This window comes from Suillus bovinus, assembly GCF_016758785.1.
Source record: "Suillus bovinus strain UH-Sbo-P2 chromosome Unknown EDB93scaffold_1, whole genome shotgun sequence".
In the NCBI taxonomy this organism is placed as follows: Eukaryota; Fungi; Basidiomycota; class Agaricomycetes; order Boletales; family Suillaceae; genus Suillus; species Suillus bovinus.
Window position 1 is genome coordinate 618,499 of NW_024542057.1, and position 24,613 is coordinate 643,111.

A 24,613-nucleotide genomic window follows, 5' to 3' on the forward strand; every position below is an offset into this window, starting at 1 on the left:
AGACGGTATCATTATTATCATCAATGGGAAAGTTGTCCGTGCAAGGATGGTAGCAATGGCGAAACAGCAAGCGGGCTCTGCAAACTTAGCAGTGCTGCATGCTGAGCAATGTCTATCGTACGTTGTAGGCTTATTGTGGAGTGGAATGCCTTCGGAGACTGCACCAATGCGGCCAGCAAAGCTCCGACCAACGAATCTCCTGCACCAGTTGTGTTGACCAACGCATCGCTTGGGAGTTGTATTGCAGGAAAATGCTGTAAAACTACGATATCACCCGACGTTGGCGAGTGGGACACCACACAGCGCCTATGATGGTTAGTCGACTCCGTTGACCACGGTGATTCGGCCGCATCATCTCCCGTGAAATGCATTACGACAATAACTCCCAAGTCACCGCACTTGATGACAAGATGTCGAAAAAACGGTAGGAGATTGATTGCCATTTGGGCAATACCCTTTTCAACAAGGAAGGCCATGTTGCCCCGTGGAGTATCGTGATTTGATGCTTCTCTTCGAGAAAGCAGATCGAGGTCTGTGCGGAACTTCGAACCAAGTCCGAGGCCGTCCAGAACCCGCCACCACCGATCATGTGAAGTGAGGTTCAGAAGTTGTGCTTGTTGATACAAATGAGCGAGCTCGAGCAGGTTAGGAGATGCAAAAGCAATGGGGGACCATGCAAGCTGGTCGAGATTACTGGCTATAGCGGGAAGAATCGAAGCTGACTTGACGACAGAAGTTGGTTCACTAAATTTTGAAGTAATATTAGCAGCTTCATTGATAAAAACATGCATGTGGACGAACAAAAACACTAGCAAGCACAAATTTTAGCCACACTTCCGCCAACTTACATCAACGAAGAAACTTACCATCAATGCCGTTTCGAAGACATTCGCTCACTACTACCTTCAGTGCATCTGGTGATAGGTTCCCATCCACTGCGAGTAGTTTTGGTTTGTGTGCCAATATAAATTCACGTGCCTGGCAAGAAACTCATCAAGCCTATGATGAGCGGTTATAGGACATGACTGACCATATGTCCATCCATATTCTGAACGAGGTCCATGTCAGCCACGCCTGCCCTCAATCCACCCGATTTCTCCAGAAGCAGACTGCACACAGACGACCTGCCTCCATGCACGGGAATAAGACCATCTGTTCTCATCCCTAGCATTCGTGTCTCCTCGCTCAACAGTCTCCCGAAAGAATCATCACCTACTGGAGACACTAGCAAAGTTGCGGCCGAGAACTCTTTACTATATGACGAAAGGACTCGATGAGCAGCCTCAGCAATATTACGGCCAACGCCTCCGAGTGACATGGAAACCTTCCCAGGAGATGTAGACTGGTGGACAAGGTCCGAATCTGTAAGAGGTTGGGATGTAATGTCTACTGCTGCACAACCAACTACAACCAACGAAGCGTTCGGTAATGGTTGCCCTTTGAGATCATCAGTAGTGCCTGATGAGGCGACGTCATATGCACTGTGAGGCTCATCCGGTTTTCCTCGTATTCCTATCACAGGATAGCATTGCTAAGAGAAACAGACATCACTTGCTATGTCTAATGATTGATAGTTCGCCTCACATCCTGGTCATGTCTGTCTTCAGCAAGTTTCGCGTATTCTACTGCAATTTGACCTCCTATGCTTGAAACGTCAACATTTGAACAAAACCTCCTATATCAATTTCTTACCAACGAGTGCAGTATTCTCGACAAGGGCTATGTCTGAGGTCAAAGTTGAGCAGCGAGTGACGCCTAGGAAGGTTCAATACTGACTGCTAGCAAGTGATTTTCCTTGTGTTAACTCGCCAACCCTGTTGAGAAGCCAAGGAGTGACAGCCTTCCCTAGCTTACTGATATGTTGTTCTTCTGATTCGTGAACAGCTTGTTCGACTGCCTCTTGAAGGACTGACCCGATAGCCTCATATTCAGCAGGGATAGGGACCGCAAAAAGGGCACCATTAGACATGCCCAGTTGCCAATGAGTATCTGTGGATATCGATGAGTCCGCCGAACTGAGTTATGTACCAGCATTCTCACGTAGAATATGAGCGGCTGTTTTAGGATCATTTATCCTCCAAGGCGACTGTGAAACTAGTGAGCCAAGACACCAACATTTAGTACACTCGTACCTCAAGACCGCTTCGACCGGTGTAGAAAGCCGGAAAATCGTGTGTCTCTGCGTAAGATATTACTGGTACACCAAGCGTTTCCTGTGTGAACGAATTAGAGACAAATCCTCCAAAACATTTCTAGCAGCTGCACCAGATATTCGAGAGTTCTATTTGGTCAGTTTAGCGACAAGCGACAGAGGTAATACTAAGTCATACCGCCTTATATCTAAAATGGATTTCACTCCAGCCGAAACCAGACCAACTGGACAACGCGTGAGTTCATGTAGATCAGCTGAAACGTCCATTGCTAAGACACGGGGCAAAATAATCAGAAGTCCCGTAAACACTCAGTGTAACTTACTATTCTCCCCGCCGCGATGGACTCCGCCAAGCCTAGGAATACCGCCTTAGAATACAAGAATCCGAAATCAATATTCCCTGACCTACCCTCCAGTGGCAAAGACCTAAAAAAAAACTGTCATATTGACGTGCAAGAATTTTTGCCCCATGCGCACCTTGATACCAGCCAGTGCAGCAAAGATCAGGGTGGAACAACATGTAGTCCCGCCATCCTTCTTTAGAGCAATTGCAGCTGCAATATCTCGCCTGGACAACTTCACGGCGTTTGCGTTTGAGCGTTGGTCTGCAAGACGTTCTAGTTCTGCTGGATGAAGTCCAATTTTGATGCGTCCCCCAATGACAGCGATGGTGGCTGGTATACTCCCTGTGGACCTGACTTTCCTCTCGACTGATTGGGCCATCTCCAATGAAGTCGGGTACGGCATTCCATGGGTAATGATGGTCGATTCGAGAGCAACTACAGGCTTTCCGGTGGCCAATGCATCCTCCACCTCGGGGTGAACATCGATGGGAGCTCGACGCTCCCGAGCAGCAGATAGACTCGACGCCTTCCGTAGTAAAACGAGACGTCGGTTGGTAAAGGTTCCCCGAAAGGAAGCTTGAAGCATTGGATATCAAGGAGCTGAAAGCAGTAGTGCTTGAAAATTGAATGGACTCCTCGGGACGGTCGTTCTTGCAGCCCCAGATAGTTATTAATATTGGTTCACGTGAGTCAATTCAGACTCATGGAGATATACTCGTTATCTTAGTTTTCGCGCTCATACAAATTTCAGATGACAACTTCCTATCCAAGCACCTCGGTGGAAGCGAGAGAAGAAGTGGGCAGGAGTGTATGCGTGCTCTCATACAAGCCATTGGAGATCGACAAGATCATAAAATCAGTCAGCGATGATGGTGCAGGGGCAACAGCACTCTTCATCGGCACGACTCGAAATTCATATCAAGGTACTAACCATGTATATGTACCATATTCATCCATGCCTTAATATTCACCACCTGCTACGAACAGGAAAGATCGTGACACGTCTAGAATACCAGGCGTACAGCAAGTTAGCTATCAAAACCATGACAGACATTATCCGAACTGCACATCAATCGGTCACACGCTCCACCCACTATCCAACGCACGCAACAGTACCCTCCATCATTTCCTGCGCTGTGCACCATAGACTGGGGACGGTGCCGGTAGGAGACCCCTCGATCGTGATAGCGGTATCTTCACCGCATCGGAAGGAGGCATTCGTTGCATGTGAGCAGATCCTCGAGGAAGTGAAGCAGAAAGCACAGATATGGAAGAGGGAGTACTACGAGGGCGAAAAGGAGGAGGAGGCGGAGTGGAAGGCGAATAGCAACTAGAATGGTGTGATGCTGAGGATGGTCTAAGTACAGCATGGGGTTCGGTTCTCCAGATGTCGGACAACAGAACTAATCGATCTTCCACTTTCCCGAATCATCGTCCCCATCAGGGCTGACCACAAGTTCCACAGCCCACAGGAACAGAGTAAACATGATATTCGCCCATCGCCACCAGACTTGTGAAGAGGGATCTAGAACTGAGCAAAATATTAGCTAGACTCTGAAAAGTCATGTAAACAGAAATACATACGAAGGAGGTGCGAATATACCATGACGAAGATTAGCTGTCTATACGTTAGAAGGATCCGTGTCATAATCGAGGTCTAGCATAGATAAGCATCAGCAGGAGGAAACCACAGGGCAAGTGCTCGTACCGGTCGTCCATCAATCTCTCCTTGGTCCGACTCCCAGTTGTCAGCACCGATCGTAGGTAAAATACGTGATGCAACTTCCAATATTGAAAGACGATAGAGTAACGCAACGAGTACAGGCTTGGGAAGGGTATTTGTGATGAAATTTACAAGTGTCTGTAAATGTGGAAGGATATTTGAAAGCAGGGGAGCACTGGGAACCGTCAGTAAGTATGAGTACATGAGACAGCAGTAGAACATACTAGGAGGAAGCAGGGTCCGAGAACGATGTTTGATCAAACCCGCAGAGCCACACGTTATATGCAAGAAAGAGTGCAAGGAGAGAGGCCTCGACAACGTTGGTGCGTCGTAATCGGAAACCGATGAGAACGAGGAATAGGAATGCTGTCAATGCCACACCCAACAACGTGGAGGACAAAGGAGATGCGGCAGCTGCGGGGTATGCCTGTATAAGATTTAGTATGTGGGTGATTGAGGAAGACACAAAGCAGCGCGCACAATGACGACCCACCACGCAGCTACGACGAATGCAGCTGCTGTTACGATGAGAATCACGAACTGGTAACTTTCTGCTTCATCCGCAATGCCTCTGCCTATTTGGCCCGCTTTCTGCGCGAACAGTAGACTAGACAAACCCTCCATGGCTACGTAGGAAGGACCACAAAACGTGAGGAGTCTTCCCCACCAATAGACTGCAGTGGTAAGCCAAGGCTGTGCAGACTGCGAGAAGGCATTGAAAGTGACGAGAAGGAGAAAGGGATGCATTGGCACCTGCATGATGGAGAGCGCGTTGGATCCCCAGAGCAAGATGAGAGTTCCATGAATGAGGGAGTGGACCGAGAGCAGAAGTGAAAGCAATAGAAAAGCTTGGGTTGAAAGCGTTGCTAGCGTTAATGGTAAGAAGAGCAAGATCTGTAAGGCTGTCGATAACCTGGATGTGAGTGTATCGTTAGATGCTCCAGAAGTGTTGAATGACACCGAATCAAAGACCTAGCAGTATGCGACAAGGCGCTCCAGAGTAACCATGGGTTCATTATGCTGAAGGATTCTAAGAACACGAAGAAGCGATGAGGGAGAAGAAGAAGTTGGTCTGCAGCGTGATTTTAGTGGCTATTACAGGGTCTACACTCGAACAGGCCTTCAGCGAAAACGCTAGCCCTAGCGCTGAGGTATGGACGACGACGGGACGTATGCAACGTTATGTAACAATCAGGTGGCTTGATGCACACTGTACAGTACCAATAGATACTGGCGATAGGTGGTAGTAGAAGAAGAAGAAGGATGCGAACATAGGGAAGGCCCGGGGAAGCGTCACACTTACCAGCGTCAATACGTATTATTCATTCACAGCCGTTGAACGCAAGGGTCTATAACGTGTAATCGACATTAATCTGAGTCATCTACTATACACATCCTGATAACAGTGGAACACAACAAAGATAGCGATGGATAGGATAAAATGCGACGAAGGAATCACAAGAAAAAGATCAAATGGACAACTGAGGGGCGTTTTCGCGAGGCTGGTCTGGAGTCAAGGCTTTACGTGGGCTGAGGAGGCCCTTGGCCGCGGCAAAGTCAGTGTCACGATTCTGCGCCGCTGGGTCAGAAGGAGAGACATAGAATTTGTCAATGATGGGGATTTGGAGAAGGTTCATTTTGGGTGTGATCACGACCATGTTATTCGTGCGTATCTCCATCCAGTCCGCTTTTTCGAAAGTAAGCGGTTCGCTGGCAATCTGTATTTAGAGCGATCAGAAATGAGAATGGGTTGGCAGATTAGAAGGGTTCCACCATGATGATATTTTCTCTTTTATCAGCTTTCGCCATCCTGTAATGACCGCCTTGGGCGTACTCGCTGAATGTCGTCCCAGACGAGAACCACTGTTATTAATTGTGATCAGGACACCCTTGTCATACGATACAGTGATAAAACCCTACCAAAGACGCAGCTTCGTCATGCCGAGAGGAAATGTAACGCGTTGCAATAACACTCTCGCCATCCGTAACGCAAAAGTTCATCAAGCTTGGCTAATCGACTCTCAGCAACACTGCGCAGGAAAACCAACTTCAACTCACCTCAGTGATACCGGCTTCTTCGGTATACAAATTCAATGTTGCAATGGTATCCAACATTGCCTGCTGCAAGCTGCGAGTGGTAAAGCTCTTAGCCTTTGGATCGGGAAGCTGCACATGCACAACTATGTTTAGACGAAAATAACGAAAGCACCAAGAAATATACCTTCGACAGCAGTAGTGCAAAAGCGCACTCAGAGTCTGCAAGATATGGTTATGATTCACTCCTTCTCACGAGTGAGTTCTACTCACCAGTGTTCCCCTGCACTATATTGAAAACATCATCTGACAGATCGGCCTGCAGTCGTCGCTTAATCAGATGAAAGCCTGCAATACCACCGTTATGCATAAACTATTTACCAAAAAAAGTCAGCAAGGGCGATCATACGGACGTACACATCGTGTCGTACCATAAGTTTCCCATATGTGAATGGGTGGCAGTTGTCCAAAGACAAAGAACCAGTGGTGGTCGCGCGGACGTGCCCACTAACACAATAGTTGTTCAGCACGATTTACCGGAGGAGAGGGCGACTCACAAGACAAGCGGCGACTTTATTTTCTCGGCTAATCGGATTAAATTTACGTTGTTCCATGCCTGATGTGAAAAAGCGAGTTAGTTGATGATACACTCTGGCGACAGGTCACGCGTACTGGCGAGACGGAGGTAAATATACAGGGTTGGCTGCCAAGTTCCTCGTCGTGGATCGAATCATACCAGCCTGAACATTTAGATTCCCAAATTTGTCATTGAGTGATTCAGAAAACGACTCACCGACCCCAAAGCCGTCACCGTTGATCGGTCGACGACGGTCGAGACGTAGCCGCGAATCAAAGGCCTGGTTTATAATGGAATGACAGGGTCGAGTTAAGAGCTAAAAGCGGGAATGTCAGTGTCTTCTTTTCAACTATCAGCTCTGAATCAGCTACTAACATGAGACAGCTGCACAGGTGATGTGCCCTTGTAAATCACGAAGCGGCACATGCGCGAGTGTGAAGTCGATCCAGGGATATTGGGTTTTAGTCGATTGTAAAAGTCGGTGTTATAGAATAAAATCGGACACGTAACAGGACTGGAGTCATATCACTGCAGCCGCACTGAATGCAACTGGAATTCGAAGTGAGTGATGAATGACTTGAGATTTGCCTCATATTACGTCTTATCGCATGTGCACGTGATCGGCTGCATTGATCAATTAATGCAAGTTCCCAGCAAGATTAATACAAAAAGGTAAGCCAACTAAATCAGACCATCATTTAATCAATGCCAGCAGAACTTGATCTGGTACTCTGACCGCTGCGGGGTACACGTGGGCAAGTAGTTTATTTCTATTCCTACACATCGCCGGTTTCCAATGTCCAGATATAAACGTGACTGTGTTTGGGTCATAATTCAAAGAAATTCTTTTGGTCTTTGTGACGCATCACCACCCGCTTCATCGTACACGAGACCAGCGACACGAAACGCGAGTTCTAAACCAGAAAAACACCATAAGCGCGTGATCTTTAAGCAGGAGGAAGCAGCGTCACCATCAGCCTCGGCGCGGGTGGCCGCTTCAGCATAAACCCTGACTACATCCTCCGTGCCACTTGGTCTCACGAACGAGCGACCCCCTTCGTACTTACGCACAAGCTCATCGACCTTGCCCTGCAGTCCAGGAGGACTGACTAGGCGTCTCTCCGCATCCTCCGTCTTGAACGCGTTCCGATCACCTACGACGACTTTCACAAGACGGTTCGGGAGGTCACAATACATGGAGTCCCACTCCACACCACTAAAAGACTTGTGTGCTAGAACTGCTTCCACTAGGAATGCATCCGAGAGAGCATCGCCGACTGTTTGGTTAATCACGTCGATGATATTCTTCAGGTTTGTGAGCGCTGGGGAAGGTTTGTGGCTAGAAATCAATTCCTGAGCAGCGGGCGAGAATAAAACCGTGCCGTGCCCATTGGCCTCGAAATAGACCCCAATATCGTACTGTTCTGCAGCATGGTGCAAGTGTTTCACACCTGTGGGAACACACTTGACAGGAAGTCTCTGAGATTGCAAAGTCAGATTTCCATCCATACTATATTCATTGTCCCACTTACCCCAGAAAGGTATTTTGTTGAGCTTCCGTTCGCATATGCCGTCTGAATGACGCCGACTTTGATCTGCTCATCCAATCCAGAGGCCTTCACAAGCTCAACGATATAACTCGCCACAAGTGTCGTAATCTTGTCTCCGTCGAGCATATGGAACTGACCACGTTCATCTGCATAATAGTACATAAGACGATCGGCATCCCCATCTAAACTGCAAGCGCGCTGTCCTGGCTGCAGAGTGATAGAAGGAGGTAACTTCTGGTTGACTTTGACAAAGTCCGCGCCACACGAGTTGTTCAGTGCGCCAGAGGTATGCAGGTCAGCGTTCACGACATTGATATTGAAGACATCCCCAAGATATGCTTTGAATCTCTCAGCCATCAAGGCACCAACGCCATTCGCACAATCGATGAGTAATGGCGGCGGGGTTGGTTTGCCAGCCTGTGCCGGAAATGAGCATCATGTATGCGCATATATGCATCACCCACAAGCAATTTTTTGAAGGCATCGCTTATTTTCGTAAGATATCCTTCCTCGGTATCCTCGCCGTACGAATCTTTAGTACCTTTGGTATTGATGGTCCTCACCAAGTAGTGGAGCACCGGCGTTGTGGTAACGCCAGCGTCCCTATACTCTGCCTTGATCGCTTCCAACCCATCCTTAAGGGCTGAAACAAGTTGCGGGCCTGTCGGACGTGTGTCCCTGGCATACACTACACGAGCGGGCATCGAGAGGTCTATTTTGGTCGCCTTTACCAATTCATCGACCACAGCAAGGAAAGCAATGCTATCGGGCGCGTTTGCAAGTGCAGTAGCGTATTCCTCCCATGACGACTCAAGCATCTCGCCGCGTGGGTCAACGAGTTTAACTCCGTTGTCCTATAAAGCGGTGCACCAGTTGGATCCAAGGTGAACAGTGCATGTATGGAAGGACATACAGGCTCCGGATTGTGTGAGGCAGTCACCATCACACCGATCGTCTTTCCATCCAGTTTCTTGCTTCGAAGTGCTGCGAGGACACCCACTCTGAATAGTACTGAATCAAGGGTCTTCCCCCTAGTCGCTACTATCAGATTGATGAATGTGTATTAATCAGACGCAAACGTACAGTGTTCTGAAACCTGCAGTCCCATACTGAAACTTGATAGCTGAAGGCTTTGGGTGAAGATCAGATAGTTCTTGTATTTCTTTGACGGGGAGCATGGTTACACAATGGTCACCGAACGAGTTCTGATCATGATGGTCATGGAAAGATGATCATTATGTATGAATTGCAGTGTATCACGTGATCCTGTTGTTGCAACGTATGTGCAAGACTACAGCTGATCCCAACTTTCCCTTTTTTTTGGTCCATGCTGGCTAAATGGTGGCTCCTGTCTTTCTCTGGCTTCTGCATCTTTTGCATGCCTCGCTAGCGTTTCTGACAACAAAGTTTCAAAGACGCCGATATTTCCACCCTCAACCGTTAACTGCGTACCGCAGCAAGCTACCAAAACACTTGGCGATCATTCTGGTCTCCTATGACGCGGCAAATTCAAAGCACACAGAAGAACTGTATTTGGAATGCTTAGTTAGGGTTGTTAAATGGTGTAGAGCTTTAGGTATAGAGCAGCTTACCGCATATGATGCCGAGGGTAAACTTTTTGTTGGGATATTGATATTATTGTTCATGTTGAACGATCCTCAGGTACACTGTTAAGGTGCTCTGACATTATCCAGGAACGCCTAACACATCATGATGATCTACCCACCGACGAGAGTGACTCAGAACTCGAATATCCGTTGACTCCTCCACTTTCTGAGGCCTCAGAATCAAGAAGCCATTCGCCCGACTTTGAAGACTTGTCTGTACAACTCAATGTTACAACGGTATGCTCCTTCAGGAAAGGCGCTCCGCATCGTAGGCCAAGAGAAGTTGCGGTTCGCCGACGAGCGCACCGTAGGTGGAGCGTTCTTGCAGTCACGAAGGACTCTTAACATGACATTCACAGACAAGCATTCTCATTGTGATCCTCTGACACTCCATATAATTTCACGCAGTGCTTCAAAAGCTGCCATTGCATCTGCTGCACGTTTCCTTTTAGATGAAGAAGTTCGCAGGCGCCAGAACAGTCAGGACCTGGATCACGTCAAGGCATACGAGCTTCCTATATCTGAATTGAACTCGATGTTAGAAGGAAGGTTCACTCTGTGTTGTATTTCGCCCATCTGACTTATGTACCAGGAGGTCTGCCATCACCAGACTTCATGATTATCCATCATATCCGCTCGCAGGATTCCCCACCTCCTCTCGAACTACACGGTTTTCCTCCGTGGCAGATTGCGCTGACAGAAATCCAGTAAGTTGCAAATCGTATCACTATTTGGATTGACACCTGACGTGGCACAGCCGAACTATCGCTCGTGACGTCGCTCCCCTGATATCAAACGTAATCACCGAGGAAGCATTCTGTCGTGCCTTGGACGAGTACGCCGGGGCTCAGTTTCGATTGGGGAGGTAATTTCATCCTGACAGTAGTCTTGCTGTGCGGCGCTCGGACACGTGTTTGAGGTTCCTAGCAACGACGCATATGTTGACAAGATACTTAGATTATTGTTCATTCTAATTGGAAATTGAGAGCGGTTCTCTTCAAACGCCGGTATCAAAAGTACTTAGTAACACACGCACGGCCACCACTCGACCTCGGGCCGCGCGATGCTGTGTTGCTGTACGTGTGACTCTCCCAGACCTTCCAACCTTTGAATGACCTGAGGCACCTACTGGCAAGTGGTCGAAACGAAACTCACCTGAAACTGATAGACACCAAAACCGGCATCGGATCCCAACTCGACCCGCGCTCAGCCCTGGCAACATTTTCACATCGGCCTAGATCTCACTAGCACTGGCCAATTGGATTTGTGGCGAACCCGTCCTGTGTTTATGATATCAGTGTGTTCATATGGCTCGATCGTGGCTATAATAATGTTGGCCGCGAGATGGAATACAGCATAAATACGCCCCGCCTTATTCTTGTCTGCACCTCAACTTTTCCCTCGGACCGAGTCCATGATGATCTCCGCCATGGTCAAGCTCGACGTTGCACAACTACCAAGGGCCTCGACTGAACCCTTACAAGCTGGCGCTAAAATTAAGAAAAGAATCATCGTGTGCTGCGATGGGTAAGCCACTTAATGAAATCTCGGGCGCTACTCTCATCTCACGCCAATGTTCTTTTAGAACCTGGCAAGACGGAGTGATTGCGAAGGAGGGTTGGCAGCAAACCAACATCCTGGTGCGTTGTCCATGCACGTTTGGGACCTTAATACATATTTGTTTTTCAGAAACTATCCCGGGGACTGGAGCATCAGGATACACGATCGTAAGCTCATCAGGACATGTTCTTATTCGTCATTCATATACATCGACAGGGGAGTTCCGATTCCGCAGGTCGTGTACTACCAATGTGGCATTGGAACCGGCCAAAATTTCTACTCTGAATATGTCGAAGGTCCGTGGGATGATTTTATTAATATATGGAGATTATAATCTTTCTTTGAATCAGGTGCGACAGGAGGATCCCTAGGTAAGAATCAATTTTGCTCGCTGATTTTAGCGAGGATTTATTATTCTATATAGGTGAAAAGGTTCAAGAGGCTTATGCGTTCATTGCCCAGTAAGTTTTGCCGAATTTATGCTTAGCTGCGGCTTATACATCTCCTTGCAGAAACTACCACCCCGGCGATGAAGTAAGAGATTCGTCAACATCTCAATTTTAGACTAACGTCATCACCTAAGATATTCCTCTTTGGCTTCTCTAGGGTATGCAATGGTATACTAGCAAGGAATTCGTCATCACTGACGTTTTCATTAGGGTGCATATACCGCACGGATGGTAGCCATGTTCATCGTAAGTAGACCTTTTGTCGAAGATGCTCATCCTATAAATGAGCTTTCCTTTAGGGCGCCATCGGTGTCCTAGACCGCACCGACATGGATAACTTCGCCAAGATATTTGTTACGTACCAAAAACTTGGCAAAGAAACTGACCCACAAGGTTTGTCACACTGACTATCATTATTCCAACATTTCTGATTGCACTTCAGAGATCGAAAAGCTGGATGCATTGTTGAGCCAGTGGACCTCCCCCGATTCCCGGGGAAAGAGAAGAGCTTATTCTGATGATAACTCTTTCTCCATAAAGTGAGTCTTGCCAGTTTATCCACGGCAGCAACGGCGGCTAAGATGCGCCTTCAGATGTGTCGGTGTTTTTGATACTGTCGGTTCGGTTGGTCTACCTGAAGAATTGACGCACAAGTCGCCTTCCACAAAATCTATTTTTGGCTTTCCCAACAATGAACTTGGGGAACATATCGAGCGTGCATACCATGCGCTTGCTATCAATGAAACCAGACTAGACTTTGTAAGTTAGTCGAACGCTGACCTTTGGAGTTCCTTCATCCATTTATTCTAGGACTGCTGCAAATTTGTGCAAACGGACGGCGGACGACGGAAAGGGCAGATTTTGAAACAGGTAATTTGTATCTTGTTTGGTTTGTAGATTTTTACTCATGGAGCTCTTCACAGTGCTGGTTTTCTGGTAAGTTTCGGGACAATACAATTCTTGTACAAATATAAATGATGAACATACGTTATAGGTGAACATTCAGACGTAAGCGATGGTCGTTTATTATCCCAACTATCTGCTGATTATGAACCAATAGATCGGAGGTGGCTGGAAAGTACATGACTTATCTGATATAACTCTTGCGTGGATGGTGGTGAGTACCTGAATCTATGATGCGATTGCTTTTGAATGAGTTGCTCATTATGTAGGCCAATATCGCTGACATGCTGTTCATTGATATTGCATACATCTCTTCGCTGTCAAATCCAGTGGCTCCTTGGGGAAAGCAGCGCCCACATGAGTAAGTCGACAAGCATACCATAGAGTTTGTTTGGAACCATGCTCATATAATTATTGCAGCGCACGCACCGGTATATTCGTATTATCGCAGGCAAATGTCAGAAAACTTCCAACAGTCACAGATAACATCACGCACGAAACATTCCACCCCTCTGTTCTTCAACAGCAACCACCGATCTCATTCGATTCCGCTCTTCTTTGCGAGTTGCTACCTGTGGAGGAAGAGCTACAGAAGAAATGGCTATATATTGAAGTGGAACGCCAGGTAAATGGAGCAGCGCACACACAATCATTACCTGGGTCCCCCCGAGTCGGCTCGGTCAGCCAGGCAGACTCTGTGGGAACACGTTCGGGTCGTGGCAGGGGGACATTCCAAACTACTCGCGGTCACACGCATACATCTCGGTTTGGAAGCTTCCGACACATGTTGCCCCCCTTGTCGCTGTAATGAATTTTAAATACAAATAAATCTTTCTTACTAGCTTCATGGATGGAGCTTATATATCATGTTATTATATATATTATATGTATGTCTTCTTTATGAATTGTTTTGCCTAACGTGCGCGCGATGCACTTGCTATAGCTACTGCAGTCGCAAGAAAATGAGGTCGGAGCTTTGTATGTACTAATTATGGCGTGGCGGTCGGCTCTTAGCTGTGCTCGAGCCGCCTCGCTCGTTGGAGAAATATCGTTTATCGTCACCGATACGACTAGGATGCCTTGAGCAGTTCTTATCCTTTGGACATCCTTTCGTCTACTCCGTTGAAGCACAGAATATATCTAACACATGGCTTCAGAGGACGACATCTATCGCGGCAAGGTCCCCCCTGCCCTACCTACCATTGCGGAGTCGGTGGCACCTGCATCATCTACTTCCTCATTGACATCATCCGGGTCCTTCATCACAGGTCGCTTGGGAGCTCTTGCTGCTGTATCAGAAAATGCAATTACCCGTTGGGCTCGAAGGAGAAGTTCGTCGGCTTCGACTTCATCATCTCCTAGTTCTACTACATCTTTCCATTCTTCTATCTACACGCCTTCTCGCCTTCGCCATAGTCGATGGCGCAAGAGACGAACAAGCTTCGCTAACATGCGTTCCACACATTCCGAACGTGAGGTGGCCGCTCGTCTTAGGGTCAGACAGGAAATCAGACGTGTTGATAGAGGGTTTACCCTATATCTACCACCGAGTCTGAATCCCGAGATCACCACGACCCGGCGGTTGTCGGAATCCTTGGACCGACCTCAGCAGGCCATCTCTCAAACAACCTCTCAGGTTTTACCGATTATCCTCAACCGTTTGGAGGCTGCATTGAAGAAGTCATCAAGAGCAAAAAAAGGGAAAGGGAAACAGCGTCAATTCAGCCCTAGCACACCTCCGCTTCCCCTGCATCATGATTATATGTCTCAAGGTATGCTCAGTCGACCTGCGTCTTTCGGTGACCTTTCCTCCGCCTTGCTGTCTCCCGTCCAAGGAAAACAGAAAGAGCTCTCTTCAGTGAATCGTACGCCCAGCGAATCGGCTCCCGGAGGCTCGCCCGAGCTCACTCGAGCTCCCAAAGCCTGGTGGCTTGACGTCGCCAGTCCCACTTGGGACGACTTACAAGCAATTGGCAAGGTAGGTGCATTCGATCCATCAGCATGCCATACTGATTTGATGAGTAGCTTTTACATATCCATCCTCTTACACTTGAGGATATTCTCCAACAAGATCCGCGCGAAAAGATGGAACTCTTTTCAAGATTGGGTTATTATTTTATCTCGTTCCGAACTATACAGAATGCAGCCGTCACGCAACCGAATTATCAGGGCACTTCAAGTGATGACGATGTTTACAAGGCTGACGACGGTGCTTTAAGAGAGGCTAACATATACGTGGTGGTATTTAAGGAAGGTATTTGCACGGTAGGTTCGCATTTTACATCAGATTATAAAGATCATGCTCAATGACGTTTAGTTTTATTTCACCGATGTCTCAGGTGGGTCTGCATATTAGTTGAAAGACTCGATGTTTAACCTTGTCCAGAACACATAGAGAAAGTGAGGAATAGACTTCAACTCCTCCAGGACTCTTTCAATATGTCATCAGGTAACTATTGTATGAATTACATGTTGTTCACACTGACGTACTTTTAAGACTGGATTGCTCATGGCATATTGGATTCTGTCGTGGATTCATTCTTTCCATTCCTTAAGGAGATCGAGAAACAAGTTCTAGCTGTGGAAGCTCTCGTATTTTCGAGCAACGGCGTCTCCCACACTTCTTCGACAAGCACTCTTGTTGATTCCATTCATATACCTACAGATGATCAATATGATTCCAACATTGAAAAACTGCCAGATACGGTTTCGAAGGAAATGGAAGAAACACCTTCCAGCTACTTTCCCAGATTCACTCAGCCACCATTCTTCCGACGCTTAAAAAGCGGTCTTCAAAATCTGAGGAATAGTTTTGCGACTACCCGTGAGGTCAAAACACAAGCGACGACAACAGATACACTACTACGCATGGCTAGGGCGAGAAGACTTGTTACCTCCTTGACTCGCCTTCTTGCTACAAAGTCGGAGGTCATATCACAAATCCGCAAACGCTTTTTGATCAGTGGACGACAAGCACCCTCCCCTCAGGCGAACGACGACCTTGACATCGCCATTTACATGGGGGACGTTCAAGGTAAAGAGCTGATTCGACTGTTGACATGCAACTTTGAACTGTTTTTGCAGATCATATATTGACTTTGCAGCAATCCCTTTATCACTACGAGCACATGCTCAGCGATTCTCACCCAGCATATCTGACCCAGCTGCAAACTCGTCTTGCTATGGCCAAAGGATACGCTGATAAGATCATATTAGCGTTGTCTCTCATCAGTATAGGGATTTTGTGCATTCAAATTCCGATAGGTATGTTATCAGCTGTCCTCTCAGTAGTGTCATATTTACCTTGTCATAGGATTATTCTCACAAAACATCAAGATTCCAAAAAATGGCATTCATCAACATCCTTCAGCCCCTTATAATTATTTCGCCATGGTCATACTTTTATCGATTGGCATTCTGGTTGTTTTTCTCACTACCGTACGGCACTGGTGGAACCAGGCAAAACGTACCCGATCAAAGCTTTCATAGAAACTTTTTCATGTTTGCTGTGAAACCCTAGCTATGAAACGGTGTTGAACCTAATCTAAAACATCGATAGCGTCATGTAATTTATAGCAGCCAAGATATGGGTATGTAGAATTCGTGTAAATCGTAATGGAAAAGAATATAGATGTGCAGGCTTTAAGGACTTTCCAACGTCGGACGAATTGACTCTTAAGAATCTCGTTTGGTACCACACAATGTAAGAACCTGTTCGGTCTCCTCTAGAACAGCTTTAACTAACCGACGATAATTATAGTCAACATTAGCATCTCTTAACAGGCTGTAAATACGAGGACAAGTACTCACCCTTTTCTCGATACTGCCCATGTTTCTGCTCGAGCTGCTTATACCCTACTCGAAGTTTGTCCTCTTGATCCCGGATCACCTCGTCCTCGCGTTGTAACTTCTCTGTCTCCAAGCGTAACCTGGCCAAGGTCTGCGTGACATTTCGACGTAGAGCATTCATGCCAGCGAGTTCTTCATGATATGTCGCGCAAATGGCATTCCATTCTCGATCTCACGGACAGACTGGTGAACCTCCAATGTCATCGGAAATGGGACATAAACCTACCAGCATGCTCGATTTCACCCGCCGCAGCATTATACTTCGAAACCCGATCGGCCCAGTCGCGGTCCATCGCCCAGGATACGGTCTTAGCGGAGAACGCCATGCTCACACGCAAGTCACTGTTGCTGCGTTTGAGGCTACTGCGTCTGCGAAGCGCATTTGGTTGGGGAGGGGAGTCGCTGGTAGGTTCATCTTCGGAAGGAGGTGTGTTTAGTCCTTCGTTTTCCGCGATGTGAACATAGCAAGGTTCAGTGCTCGGTACATGAGCAGCTACAGGACTCTCGACCATGTTCAAGAAAACCGCTGAAGTTGAACCATGGTACGGATGAGGCAATGGTTCGGGCGAAATGATCGATAGTTTGCTGACTGACACTGGTGCTGAGCAATTGCTGTGATCGGTACCGACTTCTGATGTTTCAGGAATGACGTGTATAGTACGCGTGATTTCATGAAGACCACTCTCAGCAAATTTTCGTGCATCATATGACATACTCCTGGAGTGTTTGTGTTGTCGCATGCGGACATTGCTGCTGTCTCGGACCCTGCTCTCCTGAGTGATGCTGCTATCATCGAACCTATTCTCATGTGCGATGAAAGTCGCGTGTACTTGGGTATCCCTGGCCTCCTGGTGTACGCTACTTTCGTGGACCTTGGTTTCGTATGATTGGCTTTGATGATGCGACTGACTCTCGTTTAGGATGATGGAGCTCGCAACGGGGGAAGGTTTGTGATCGCTTTGAATAGAGCTCGCCTTGGAAGAGCGGGCGCGTCGGGGAGATGTCGGGAGAGCTTTTGATGGGTGATGATCAGAGAGTGTTGCTGAGCGACGGGAGTGGGTGGATTGGATGGATGGTCGACGAGATATGGTGTGTTGATGAGGAACCATATTTGCGCAGCGATCACAGCAGAATGAATTGCGTGGGCGGATGGAATCGTTAACGGGCATCTTGCTGGATTCATCAGGCTCGCCGTACAGGCGAATCCACTTCTCCATCTCTTTTAATCTGAAATCTAGTGGTGCATGAATGGACAAGAAGGGGACCTTCGCCGAAGGTTTGCCGGCGGAATAAGAATGAGCTAGCCTCTGGCACTTTCTAATCATCCTATCCTTGAGGTGCCGTATTTCGAGGATACGATCCCAAGATGCATCGAGCTGTTTGGCGAGCTCAGATTTCTCTGCTTTGAGCAGGCGGGCGTATAACTGAGCTGTGCGGGGAGGCAAAAGTACCTGCAGTACGTCTGATTGAGAACCGTCAAAAAGAGAAAGTTCTTGTACCTACTTTGAGTTCGTTTGGGGTATCTGTGCACTGGAGAAAGCGCCATCCTGTTTTTTTTGTGACCTCATCTGAGGGCTCTAGTTGACCTCTGACCGGACTGGCATGAAGGTATTCCAACGGAGGGAGGGTAACAGTGCTAGCAGTCGAATCTCTGCGCATTAGAGTCGGGAAAGCGAAGGGGGGAAAGACTTTATTATAAAGGCAATATTATGCATATGGAATTCTCATTATTCGATCGGCTGGTTGTTTGGTGACAAGCTTTGTACACACCAGCGTGCGCAATTTTTTACACATGTATCCCCTTGTATGTACTGTAGCTGTATACACTATTATATTCAAGGCTATGAAACATGCGGATTCGTCAAGGTAATCCGCTGATAGACCCTTCATGGGGATCCCATGTCCGCTTCCTGCTCCTGTCACAAACGAGGGCAGCCTCGAGTTGTCAGGGAATGTCGTCGCGAGTACGTGTCGATGAGTACTACCGCCAGCATTATGTATTGGCCGTCGATGAATGAATGAATCGTGATTGCGTCCACAACGACGCGACTCTACTAACGATTGCAATTGCTTGGCTTTGTTTGTAAAGTCGACGTCCGTGCCGAACCAATAGTCGTTGATAATTATCTTCAAAGAAATGTCTACTACTCCTTCAGCATTCAACCTCTTCGGAAACAAGGATACTTCGTCAGACAAGAAAGATGCCAGCACATGTATGTTCTCTTCAATGTGTCCAACAACTTTCTCATTAAAGACGCTCCATTGTATATAGTGCCTGCGACCAGCCTCTTCGGCCTGAAGCCTGCGACCGCGGCAGCTACTACCCCTGCAGGTGAGTTATCTGCATGTAGCATCGACGACCCGTTTGACTATCGCGCAGCATCAACACCACCAACCAATTTGTTTGGTGCAAAGAACGCCACTGCCCCTGCAGGTGAGATCACGTTTTAAAGATGAAATTGGTCCATCTTCAGCAGTCACACAGCACCTGTGACCAACTTGTTTGGTGGTAAATCCACAACCACAACCACCGCCACGACGAGTAAGTATGTCTTATTGGCACGCCCTGTCTACAACTTCATTTCCCCCAGCCGCACCGCAAGTGCAACCAACCCTTGGACTGTCAAAGGAATGTGAAAAGCCAAAAGATGGTATGGGCATTTTCCGTCAAATCGATCATTTCCATCCATTCATTACTACTCTTAGCGTCCACTGTCACCACCACTTCAGTAGCAGTGCCTCCACCATCGGCACTCAGGGGGAAAACCATCGAGGAAATAGTAAATAAGTGGTCATCTGAACTGGAGGTGCATGTCCGGGAGTTCAACAAGTTCGCTGGTGAAGTGGCTGTGTGGGATCGAGCCTTGATGGAAAATGGTAACAATGTATGTTTATTCGCTTTGCATTTATCGGATCTGTCGTCTGACAATATACAATACAGCTGGCTGCTCTGTTTACCCATGTCCAGGCTGTGGAGCGGGAACAAAATGACATTGATCAAGCTCTCGATCACATCGAGCAACAGCAGAAGGATCTCTCCGCGACGCTGGATGCGTACGAGCGATCTGCGGAAGAACTTTTTGGAGAAAGCGGCACTTTGCGGGCGCTCGATACTGGACCCGCTGACACCGAGCGGGATAAAAAGTGAGCCCTCATATTACCTTAGTTTGAGACTGCACGATTTTGATTGCCGCTCTCCATCAGTTATATGCTGGCCACAGAGCTTCATGCTCACCTGGACGATTTGTCTGGATCGTTGACACAGATGATTGATTCGGTCAATGCGCTATCTTTAATACCGAATGGGTCACAAGGGACAGTTGGCAACGATGATCCCATGACCCAGATATCTCAGATCTTGAGCAGTCATTTGGACAGCCTGCAATGGATCGATGGGGCTGTGCGCGAAGTCGAGGGTAAGGTAAATGAGGTGGAGAGGCACGTACGAGAAGCGGGTGGAGTAAATACGGTAACGGGAAGCGCTGTGACAAAGACTAGGGGATTTGGGATAAACCGTTGAACTTTAGTGTCACTACTTACCTTCCACAGGGATCCCATGATATTAGTATGTTCTTGCAAGCTACGAAATGCAAAATGACTACTGCAGCACTCACATCACACCCCATGCATCACCGCTCTATAGTGATAATGTGATTTTTGTACCACTTTGCTATTCCTACTTGGAGTGAGCGGCAACGTACGTAAAACACGTGGGATTACACGTGATTGTATACCCGGTTGGACAGAGCGGCTGTAAGTCTTCCCACTGGTCAACACACCTCGCGCTATATAACACTGGACCTCTATACATGTCGTCAACGTTGGAAAAATATGAAAATTTCCTCGTAAAAAACGTCTCTACTATCTCCACCCTCGAATCCTCATTGAGGTCTGTAACATGGTTTCTACCTGGACGGTTCAAAGACGCCGATCTTGCTTCAGAGGGTCGTCAGTATTAACATTGCTATAATTTTTTGTATGGTTCAAGCAATAACATGTGTCTTAGTGTCCGCGATACTTCATGTGTCCAGCATGTATCATGATACACTCCTGGCCAGAGTTGTGCAGAGTGATCCCCATTGGAAGCCTATCCTTCCTATCCCATTGCACACGCGCTATACCCGCGCCTGGTCAGACAAGGTCACATTATACAAATGGGCTGCCCGATCTCTAGAGCTTATTCGGTTCACTCAACTCCTTATCGAAATGCTGCTTCGGAGGAAAGTCTCAGATAAGAACCGATGGAGGGGTGTTGTGTTTCTCGAAACTGTGAAGTAAGTTTTGACGCTGATTTGAGTTCGCGTCTGAATTCCTTTTTCAAGAATGATTCTACGGTTTACGCTACTCAAGCTCACGACAAGACCACTTTTATCTCCTCCAATTCCAGAACGTGACATTGATCCAGCATCGATGCCTCCTAGCTCTACGCATACTTCTCCGACGCTTGCTCCCACTTCTCCATCGTCATCTTCCCCACCGACTCCGGATCACCTCAAGAATAATCACATTCCATTACAGCCAAATGCTTTGATGATCACCCCTCCACCACCTGCCCGTGCCGATACATCAGTGGAGGATTATCTCCTCCCTAAAGCTCTTACAACATCATCTGTCAAGCCTTCTATGCTACTGATGAAGCCTTTTTCATCACCCTTGGAGTGGGTTTCTGAGTGCATCTATATCATTCGCCCCTTGGTTTACGGTGAGTGCAAAACATGGGCCGGGACCTGACATGCTCACGACTTTCTTGTAGCGACTATGTTAAGCACCAAGAAACATGAGAGCAAAGCTCTTGTGACTGCCTTTGCCATGGAGCTCATCTCTCGTAGTTTGAGGCGGACGCCATCACATTCTGCAGATCTAGAACGTGAAGAATATGCCCGCAGGGACAGGGATATTCTCTGGTACCTTCTGCGTGGTTCTGTATGGGAGACGTATTCGAGGTTTGTACATTTTGTGCCACCCTTGTTGAAGCATGATATTTAAAATATTTTTAGGCCCAAGGTTGAGGCTGTCGTGGAGAAGACCGCTAATACGCCAATCCTTGGTATCCTCAGTTCCTTCGTGAAGGATTGGATACCTCTTGTTGATGAATATTATTATTGTGAGTATTTTTGACAGATCCTTGCTCTCGCTGACAGTGACTGGCGCCAGACACCGCTCCTTAAACGCTAGCGTGCTATCTATGTCATCTTCCTCCCGATTTCATGTACAATATTGACCCTACGCACTTAAACATTGATATAGTCTCGGCGTCCCGGCGCTCCACCTTTTCCTTTTCAGGAACCAAGCGAATTCTTGTCGGTGACCTTGCGCGAATTTGTTGGTGTTAATGCAATGTGCACGTGAGTGCCGGAGTATGAGTATTGCAATCTAGAGACATATCTGGTTCTCCTGCTGTCTCGTTCCTCCCTCAGTCCCTTATACCAGACTGAGGCACTCGTACACGCACTTAGGATACTAATATTGGGTGCCTATGTAGATTCATTAATCGTGACCGTGGTGCCCGGAGATCCGCGATTCTCGTCCCACTAGCGGTGTTTCCGTCACTTGCGTGGTATTATCGTGATGTACACGATTGGTTGGCCCACTTGAATTGGACCCGTAGTACGCGGAAGTTCACGATTCGCATCTTCTAATCGGCCACATCATGATGCGTCACGCTAGTGATTTAAATTGCTGACGTCAAGGTGGAGTTCTATTAGGCCAACGTAAATTACGTCAAGGTGCAAGTTCCGCAAGTACTTAGGTAGACCGAGATTGTTAACGCTTTATGACATTTCCTACTTCTAAAGCTTCATGTCTGGTACTCTACCTCCAGTTCTCCCAGGTCCTCGTCGCATCGTAACTTCGCATGATAGCGACGGACAAGCCGTGGTTTCAGTTGATGGAACAGTTGATTCATCGGTGTGCATTTTATCCAGGTTACGATGAGTACAACAGAATGACTTATCATCAAATCAAACCTAGGTGATGTTAGAAGGCTTGCATGGTCATCGAACGGGCAGATTCTGGGCTTCTACTGATGGTCTGCCAACGAATGATAACAATTGTTCGTGAGTAGTACACCTGAAATATTATAGCTCAGTGGTTTGAGATGAGACACAATAGGGAGGACGGCGGAGCCCGTCAAGTGGGCGACTTCGGATTATTTGCAAGTAATACGACCAACTTCATATACAGTGACCTTGGTCCTGGAGTTCGCACTCCGATGGTACGTAGAATTGTCTGACACATACAAAATTGATGGAACTAGGAGAGCAGCATCGGACTCCCTCTATCGACTATAATATCCTGAGTACGTATACGTTTTTTCCGTGCGCAACATAGCCTGACTGGAGTATACCATGGATAGTCCGTGGTGAACTCATTTTGATAACAGACGATGGGAAAGAAACGCACCTCAAGAACGCAGGAGATGTTGTGATTCAGAAGGGGACAAATCACGCCTGGAGAAACCCTGGGAATGAATGGACACGGTGGGCGACCGTTCTGGTCGATGCCAAACCAGCGGTGGTAAATGGACAGGAGCTGGGATTGCTTTTGGAGATGGACAAGTAAATTCGGAAGGTCTGCATCACCGAAGTAGGTGTGCATATAAAGTGTTGTTTGAACAAGTTGCTGAATGTGTTCCTTACTCAGATATGGAACATTCAAAGTCTGAGCATCGTTTGCGTATTATAAGTAGTATCTGATAACAATGCACGTACTAGCTGTTCGTGCGAGGAAAACGATCTTTCCTCCTTTGTTACACTAGTAGTAGCAGGAAAATATATCATTGAAGATTGACAAACAGGCCGCCGTCTACTAGCAGTTGCGCGCCGGTGACATACTTTGCGAGATCGCTGGCAAGGAATACCATAGGCCCAGCTATATCGTCGGGAGCTATATTTAGGAGATCAAACTTCAGCAACAGCAGACACTTTTAGCTGAACCGTACCACCAAGTCTCCCGAGCACAGTCCTTTTGATCGTATACTCCCGCTTTTCTTCATTCGCAAGGTCCTCTTTATTGATGTCTGTAGCAATCGTGCCAGGAAGTATAGCGTTGCAACGTATGTTATACTTCCCAAGAGCGATAGCACAACTTTGCATCATCGACACGATACCTGCCTTTGTCGGCGTGTAGTGACTATGCATTTTAAAAGGTTGAGTTTCAATCGTCGATGTATCAATATGCGAACCATTGAAATTCACCGCCCACGAGTGCTGAAATGGAAGCCAGACCGATGATAGACCCGCCTTGGGGGACCTGGCTCTTCATTTGACTTGCCACAGCTGCACGAAATGCGATATTACCTCAGAGTCGTATTGTCATAATCATGAGGTACACACCTTGTACCACGTAAAAGGAGCCATCCAAGTTTACTTGTCGGGTACGTTCCCATATAGCATGGGGCATCGTCAAGAACTCAGCGAATGGACAAATTCCCGCATTACTGACGAGCACATCTGGGAAGTTCGAGCATCAGCTAAAATATCTCTTGATTTACAAGTCCTACCGATTCGTCCAAACGCTTCGACGCCTGCTTCGACGATCTATTTTGGATGTTGTGAGAACTTGAACAGCTGGTTGTTTATAATTTAAACAGCGCACCTTTTGTGAAGTCTCCGAGTCCGCGATATCGCCGGGCACACCGACCACTCGACAGTGATTGTGAGTTGTTACATATATCTCTTCTTTCAAAGACTGAAACTCTGCTTCGGTTTCCTGGTCTCCAAAGTAATGCAATATTAAGCCAATTGCACCATGTCCAGCAGATTCGACCGCGCATGCTCGGCCAATGCCTCGAGACGATCCAGTTATACACACGATCTTGTCCGCCAGCAAAGCCATAGTCAGACGACTCAAGGAATCCCTCTCTC

General features: G+C 47.3%; 13 protein-coding genes across 13 annotated transcripts; 7 read left to right on the forward strand and 6 right to left on the reverse strand.

Annotated features, from left to right (window-relative positions):
• Positions 1-20: 20 nt before the first annotated feature.
• Positions 21-3,173, reverse strand: EDB93DRAFT_1216944 (Indigoidine synthase A like protein-domain-containing protein; the record flags this gene model as incomplete). The annotated part of the gene is made up of 13 exons (XM_041451076.1): positions 2,630-3,173; positions 2,562-2,578; positions 2,476-2,507; positions 2,331-2,421; positions 2,266-2,281; positions 2,133-2,213; positions 2,041-2,086; positions 1,777-1,989; positions 1,693-1,725; positions 1,585-1,640; positions 1,031-1,531; positions 867-978; positions 21-769 (listed from the first exon to the last, which is right to left on the reverse strand). The coding sequence occupies exons 1-13, from the start codon at positions 3,080-3,082 to the stop codon at positions 21-23; spliced, it is 2,400 nt and encodes a 799-aa protein (XP_041313545.1). The 5' UTR covers positions 3,083-3,173.
• A 74-nt stretch (positions 3,174-3,247) lies between these two features.
• On the forward strand, positions 3,248-3,830 carry EDB93DRAFT_1244590 (molybdenum cofactor synthesis 2; the record flags this gene model as incomplete). The annotated part of the gene is made up of 2 exons (XM_041452227.1): positions 3,248-3,419; positions 3,484-3,830. 2 exons carry the CDS (start codon positions 3,248-3,250, stop codon positions 3,828-3,830), a joined length of 519 nt encoding a protein of 172 aa, XP_041313546.1.
• Positions 3,831-3,899: 69 nt separating this feature from the next.
• On the reverse strand, positions 3,900-5,235 carry EDB93DRAFT_1237090 (uncharacterized protein; the record flags this gene model as incomplete). The annotated part of the gene is made up of 6 exons (XM_041451381.1): positions 3,900-4,027; positions 4,081-4,153; positions 4,205-4,394; positions 4,444-4,646; positions 4,700-5,132; positions 5,192-5,235. The coding sequence occupies 6 exons, from the start codon at positions 5,233-5,235 to the stop codon at positions 3,900-3,902; spliced, it is 1,071 nt and encodes a 356-aa protein (XP_041313547.1).
• Positions 5,236-5,528: 293 nt separating this feature from the next.
• Positions 5,529-7,417, reverse strand: EDB93DRAFT_16851 (N-terminal nucleophile aminohydrolase). The gene is made up of 11 exons (XM_041455572.1): positions 7,206-7,417; positions 7,047-7,146; positions 6,926-6,993; positions 6,811-6,869; positions 6,685-6,760; positions 6,527-6,626; positions 6,441-6,475; positions 6,278-6,385; positions 6,140-6,229; positions 5,993-6,082; positions 5,529-5,937 (listed from the first exon to the last, which is right to left on the reverse strand). The coding sequence occupies exons 1-11, from the start codon at positions 7,254-7,256 to the stop codon at positions 5,689-5,691; spliced, it is 1,026 nt and encodes a 341-aa protein (XP_041313548.1). The 5' UTR covers positions 7,257-7,417; the 3' UTR covers positions 5,529-5,688.
• Position 7,418: 1 nt separating this feature from the next.
• EDB93DRAFT_17448 (phosphoacetylglucosamine mutase) lies at positions 7,419-9,596 on the reverse strand. Its single transcript, XM_041455588.1, has 5 exons — positions 9,464-9,596; positions 9,294-9,411; positions 8,845-9,234; positions 8,363-8,797; positions 7,419-8,309 (listed from the first exon to the last, which is right to left on the reverse strand). The coding sequence occupies exons 1-5, from the start codon at positions 9,556-9,558 to the stop codon at positions 7,665-7,667; spliced, it is 1,683 nt and encodes a 560-aa protein (XP_041313549.1). The 5' UTR covers positions 9,559-9,596; the 3' UTR covers positions 7,419-7,664.
• A 70-nt stretch (positions 9,597-9,666) lies between these two features.
• On the forward strand, positions 9,667-10,989 carry EDB93DRAFT_1112058 (uncharacterized protein). Its single transcript, XM_041448113.1, has 5 exons — positions 9,667-9,989; positions 10,043-10,294; positions 10,347-10,530; positions 10,578-10,694; positions 10,745-10,989. Exons 1-5 carry the CDS (start codon positions 9,719-9,721, stop codon positions 10,854-10,856), a joined length of 936 nt encoding a protein of 311 aa, XP_041313550.1. The 5' UTR covers positions 9,667-9,718; the 3' UTR covers positions 10,857-10,989.
• EDB93DRAFT_1112059 (uncharacterized protein) lies at positions 10,941-13,841 on the forward strand. The gene is made up of 18 exons (XM_041448114.1): positions 10,941-11,514; positions 11,573-11,627; positions 11,677-11,714; positions 11,764-11,843; positions 11,898-11,918; positions 11,972-12,008; positions 12,060-12,081; positions 12,131-12,154; positions 12,207-12,242; positions 12,296-12,389; positions 12,439-12,535; positions 12,590-12,755; positions 12,807-12,866; positions 12,920-12,932; positions 12,991-13,004; positions 13,057-13,113; positions 13,169-13,260; positions 13,320-13,841. The coding sequence occupies exons 1-18, from the start codon at positions 11,402-11,404 to the stop codon at positions 13,705-13,707; spliced, it is 1,407 nt and encodes a 468-aa protein (XP_041313551.1). The 5' UTR covers positions 10,941-11,401; the 3' UTR covers positions 13,708-13,841.
• Positions 13,842-13,849: 8 nt separating this feature from the next.
• On the forward strand, positions 13,850-16,652 carry EDB93DRAFT_18058 (uncharacterized protein). Its single transcript, XM_041455599.1, has 7 exons — positions 13,850-14,877; positions 14,925-15,164; positions 15,217-15,238; positions 15,286-15,348; positions 15,397-15,933; positions 15,984-16,163; positions 16,213-16,652. The coding sequence occupies exons 1-7, from the start codon at positions 14,047-14,049 to the stop codon at positions 16,386-16,388; spliced, it is 2,049 nt and encodes a 682-aa protein (XP_041313552.1). The 5' UTR covers positions 13,850-14,046; the 3' UTR covers positions 16,389-16,652.
• Positions 16,497-18,531, reverse strand: EDB93DRAFT_18066 (uncharacterized protein). The gene is made up of 4 exons (XM_041455600.1): positions 18,252-18,531; positions 16,975-18,199; positions 16,710-16,919; positions 16,497-16,639 (listed from the first exon to the last, which is right to left on the reverse strand). The coding sequence occupies exons 1-4, from the start codon at positions 18,405-18,407 to the stop codon at positions 16,575-16,577; spliced, it is 1,656 nt and encodes a 551-aa protein (XP_041313553.1). The 5' UTR covers positions 18,408-18,531; the 3' UTR covers positions 16,497-16,574.
• On the forward strand, positions 18,505-20,478 carry EDB93DRAFT_1216961 (Nsp1-like C-terminal region-domain-containing protein). The gene is made up of 8 exons (XM_041451077.1): positions 18,505-18,961; positions 19,021-19,080; positions 19,129-19,182; positions 19,234-19,290; positions 19,340-19,399; positions 19,455-19,633; positions 19,690-19,892; positions 19,953-20,478. Exons 1-8 carry the CDS (start codon positions 18,886-18,888, stop codon positions 20,266-20,268), a joined length of 1,005 nt encoding a protein of 334 aa, XP_041313554.1. The 5' UTR covers positions 18,505-18,885; the 3' UTR covers positions 20,269-20,478.
• A 23-nt stretch (positions 20,479-20,501) lies between these two features.
• Positions 20,502-22,233, forward strand: EDB93DRAFT_19138 (peroxisomal membrane protein PEX16). The gene is made up of 6 exons (XM_041455638.1): positions 20,502-20,696; positions 20,755-21,022; positions 21,071-21,450; positions 21,502-21,691; positions 21,746-21,852; positions 21,903-22,233. The coding sequence occupies exons 1-6, from the start codon at positions 20,558-20,560 to the stop codon at positions 21,914-21,916; spliced, it is 1,098 nt and encodes a 365-aa protein (XP_041313555.1). The 5' UTR covers positions 20,502-20,557; the 3' UTR covers positions 21,917-22,233.
• On the forward strand, positions 22,198-23,507 carry EDB93DRAFT_18339 (uncharacterized protein). The gene is made up of 7 exons (XM_041455609.1): positions 22,198-22,474; positions 22,544-22,655; positions 22,719-22,804; positions 22,860-22,962; positions 23,013-23,046; positions 23,104-23,333; positions 23,391-23,507. The coding sequence occupies exons 2-6, from the start codon at positions 22,548-22,550 to the stop codon at positions 23,307-23,309; spliced, it is 537 nt and encodes a 178-aa protein (XP_041313556.1). The 5' UTR covers positions 22,198-22,474; positions 22,544-22,547; the 3' UTR covers positions 23,310-23,333; positions 23,391-23,507.
• A 16-nt stretch (positions 23,508-23,523) lies between these two features.
• Positions 23,524-24,584, reverse strand: EDB93DRAFT_1244600 (NAD(P)-binding protein; the record flags this gene model as incomplete). Its single annotated transcript, XM_041452228.1, has 6 exons — positions 23,524-23,633; positions 23,689-23,879; positions 23,932-24,025; positions 24,083-24,199; positions 24,250-24,286; positions 24,345-24,584. 6 exons carry the CDS (start codon positions 24,582-24,584, stop codon positions 23,524-23,526), a joined length of 789 nt encoding a protein of 262 aa, XP_041313557.1.
• Between the last annotated feature and the right edge of the window lie 29 nt (positions 24,585-24,613).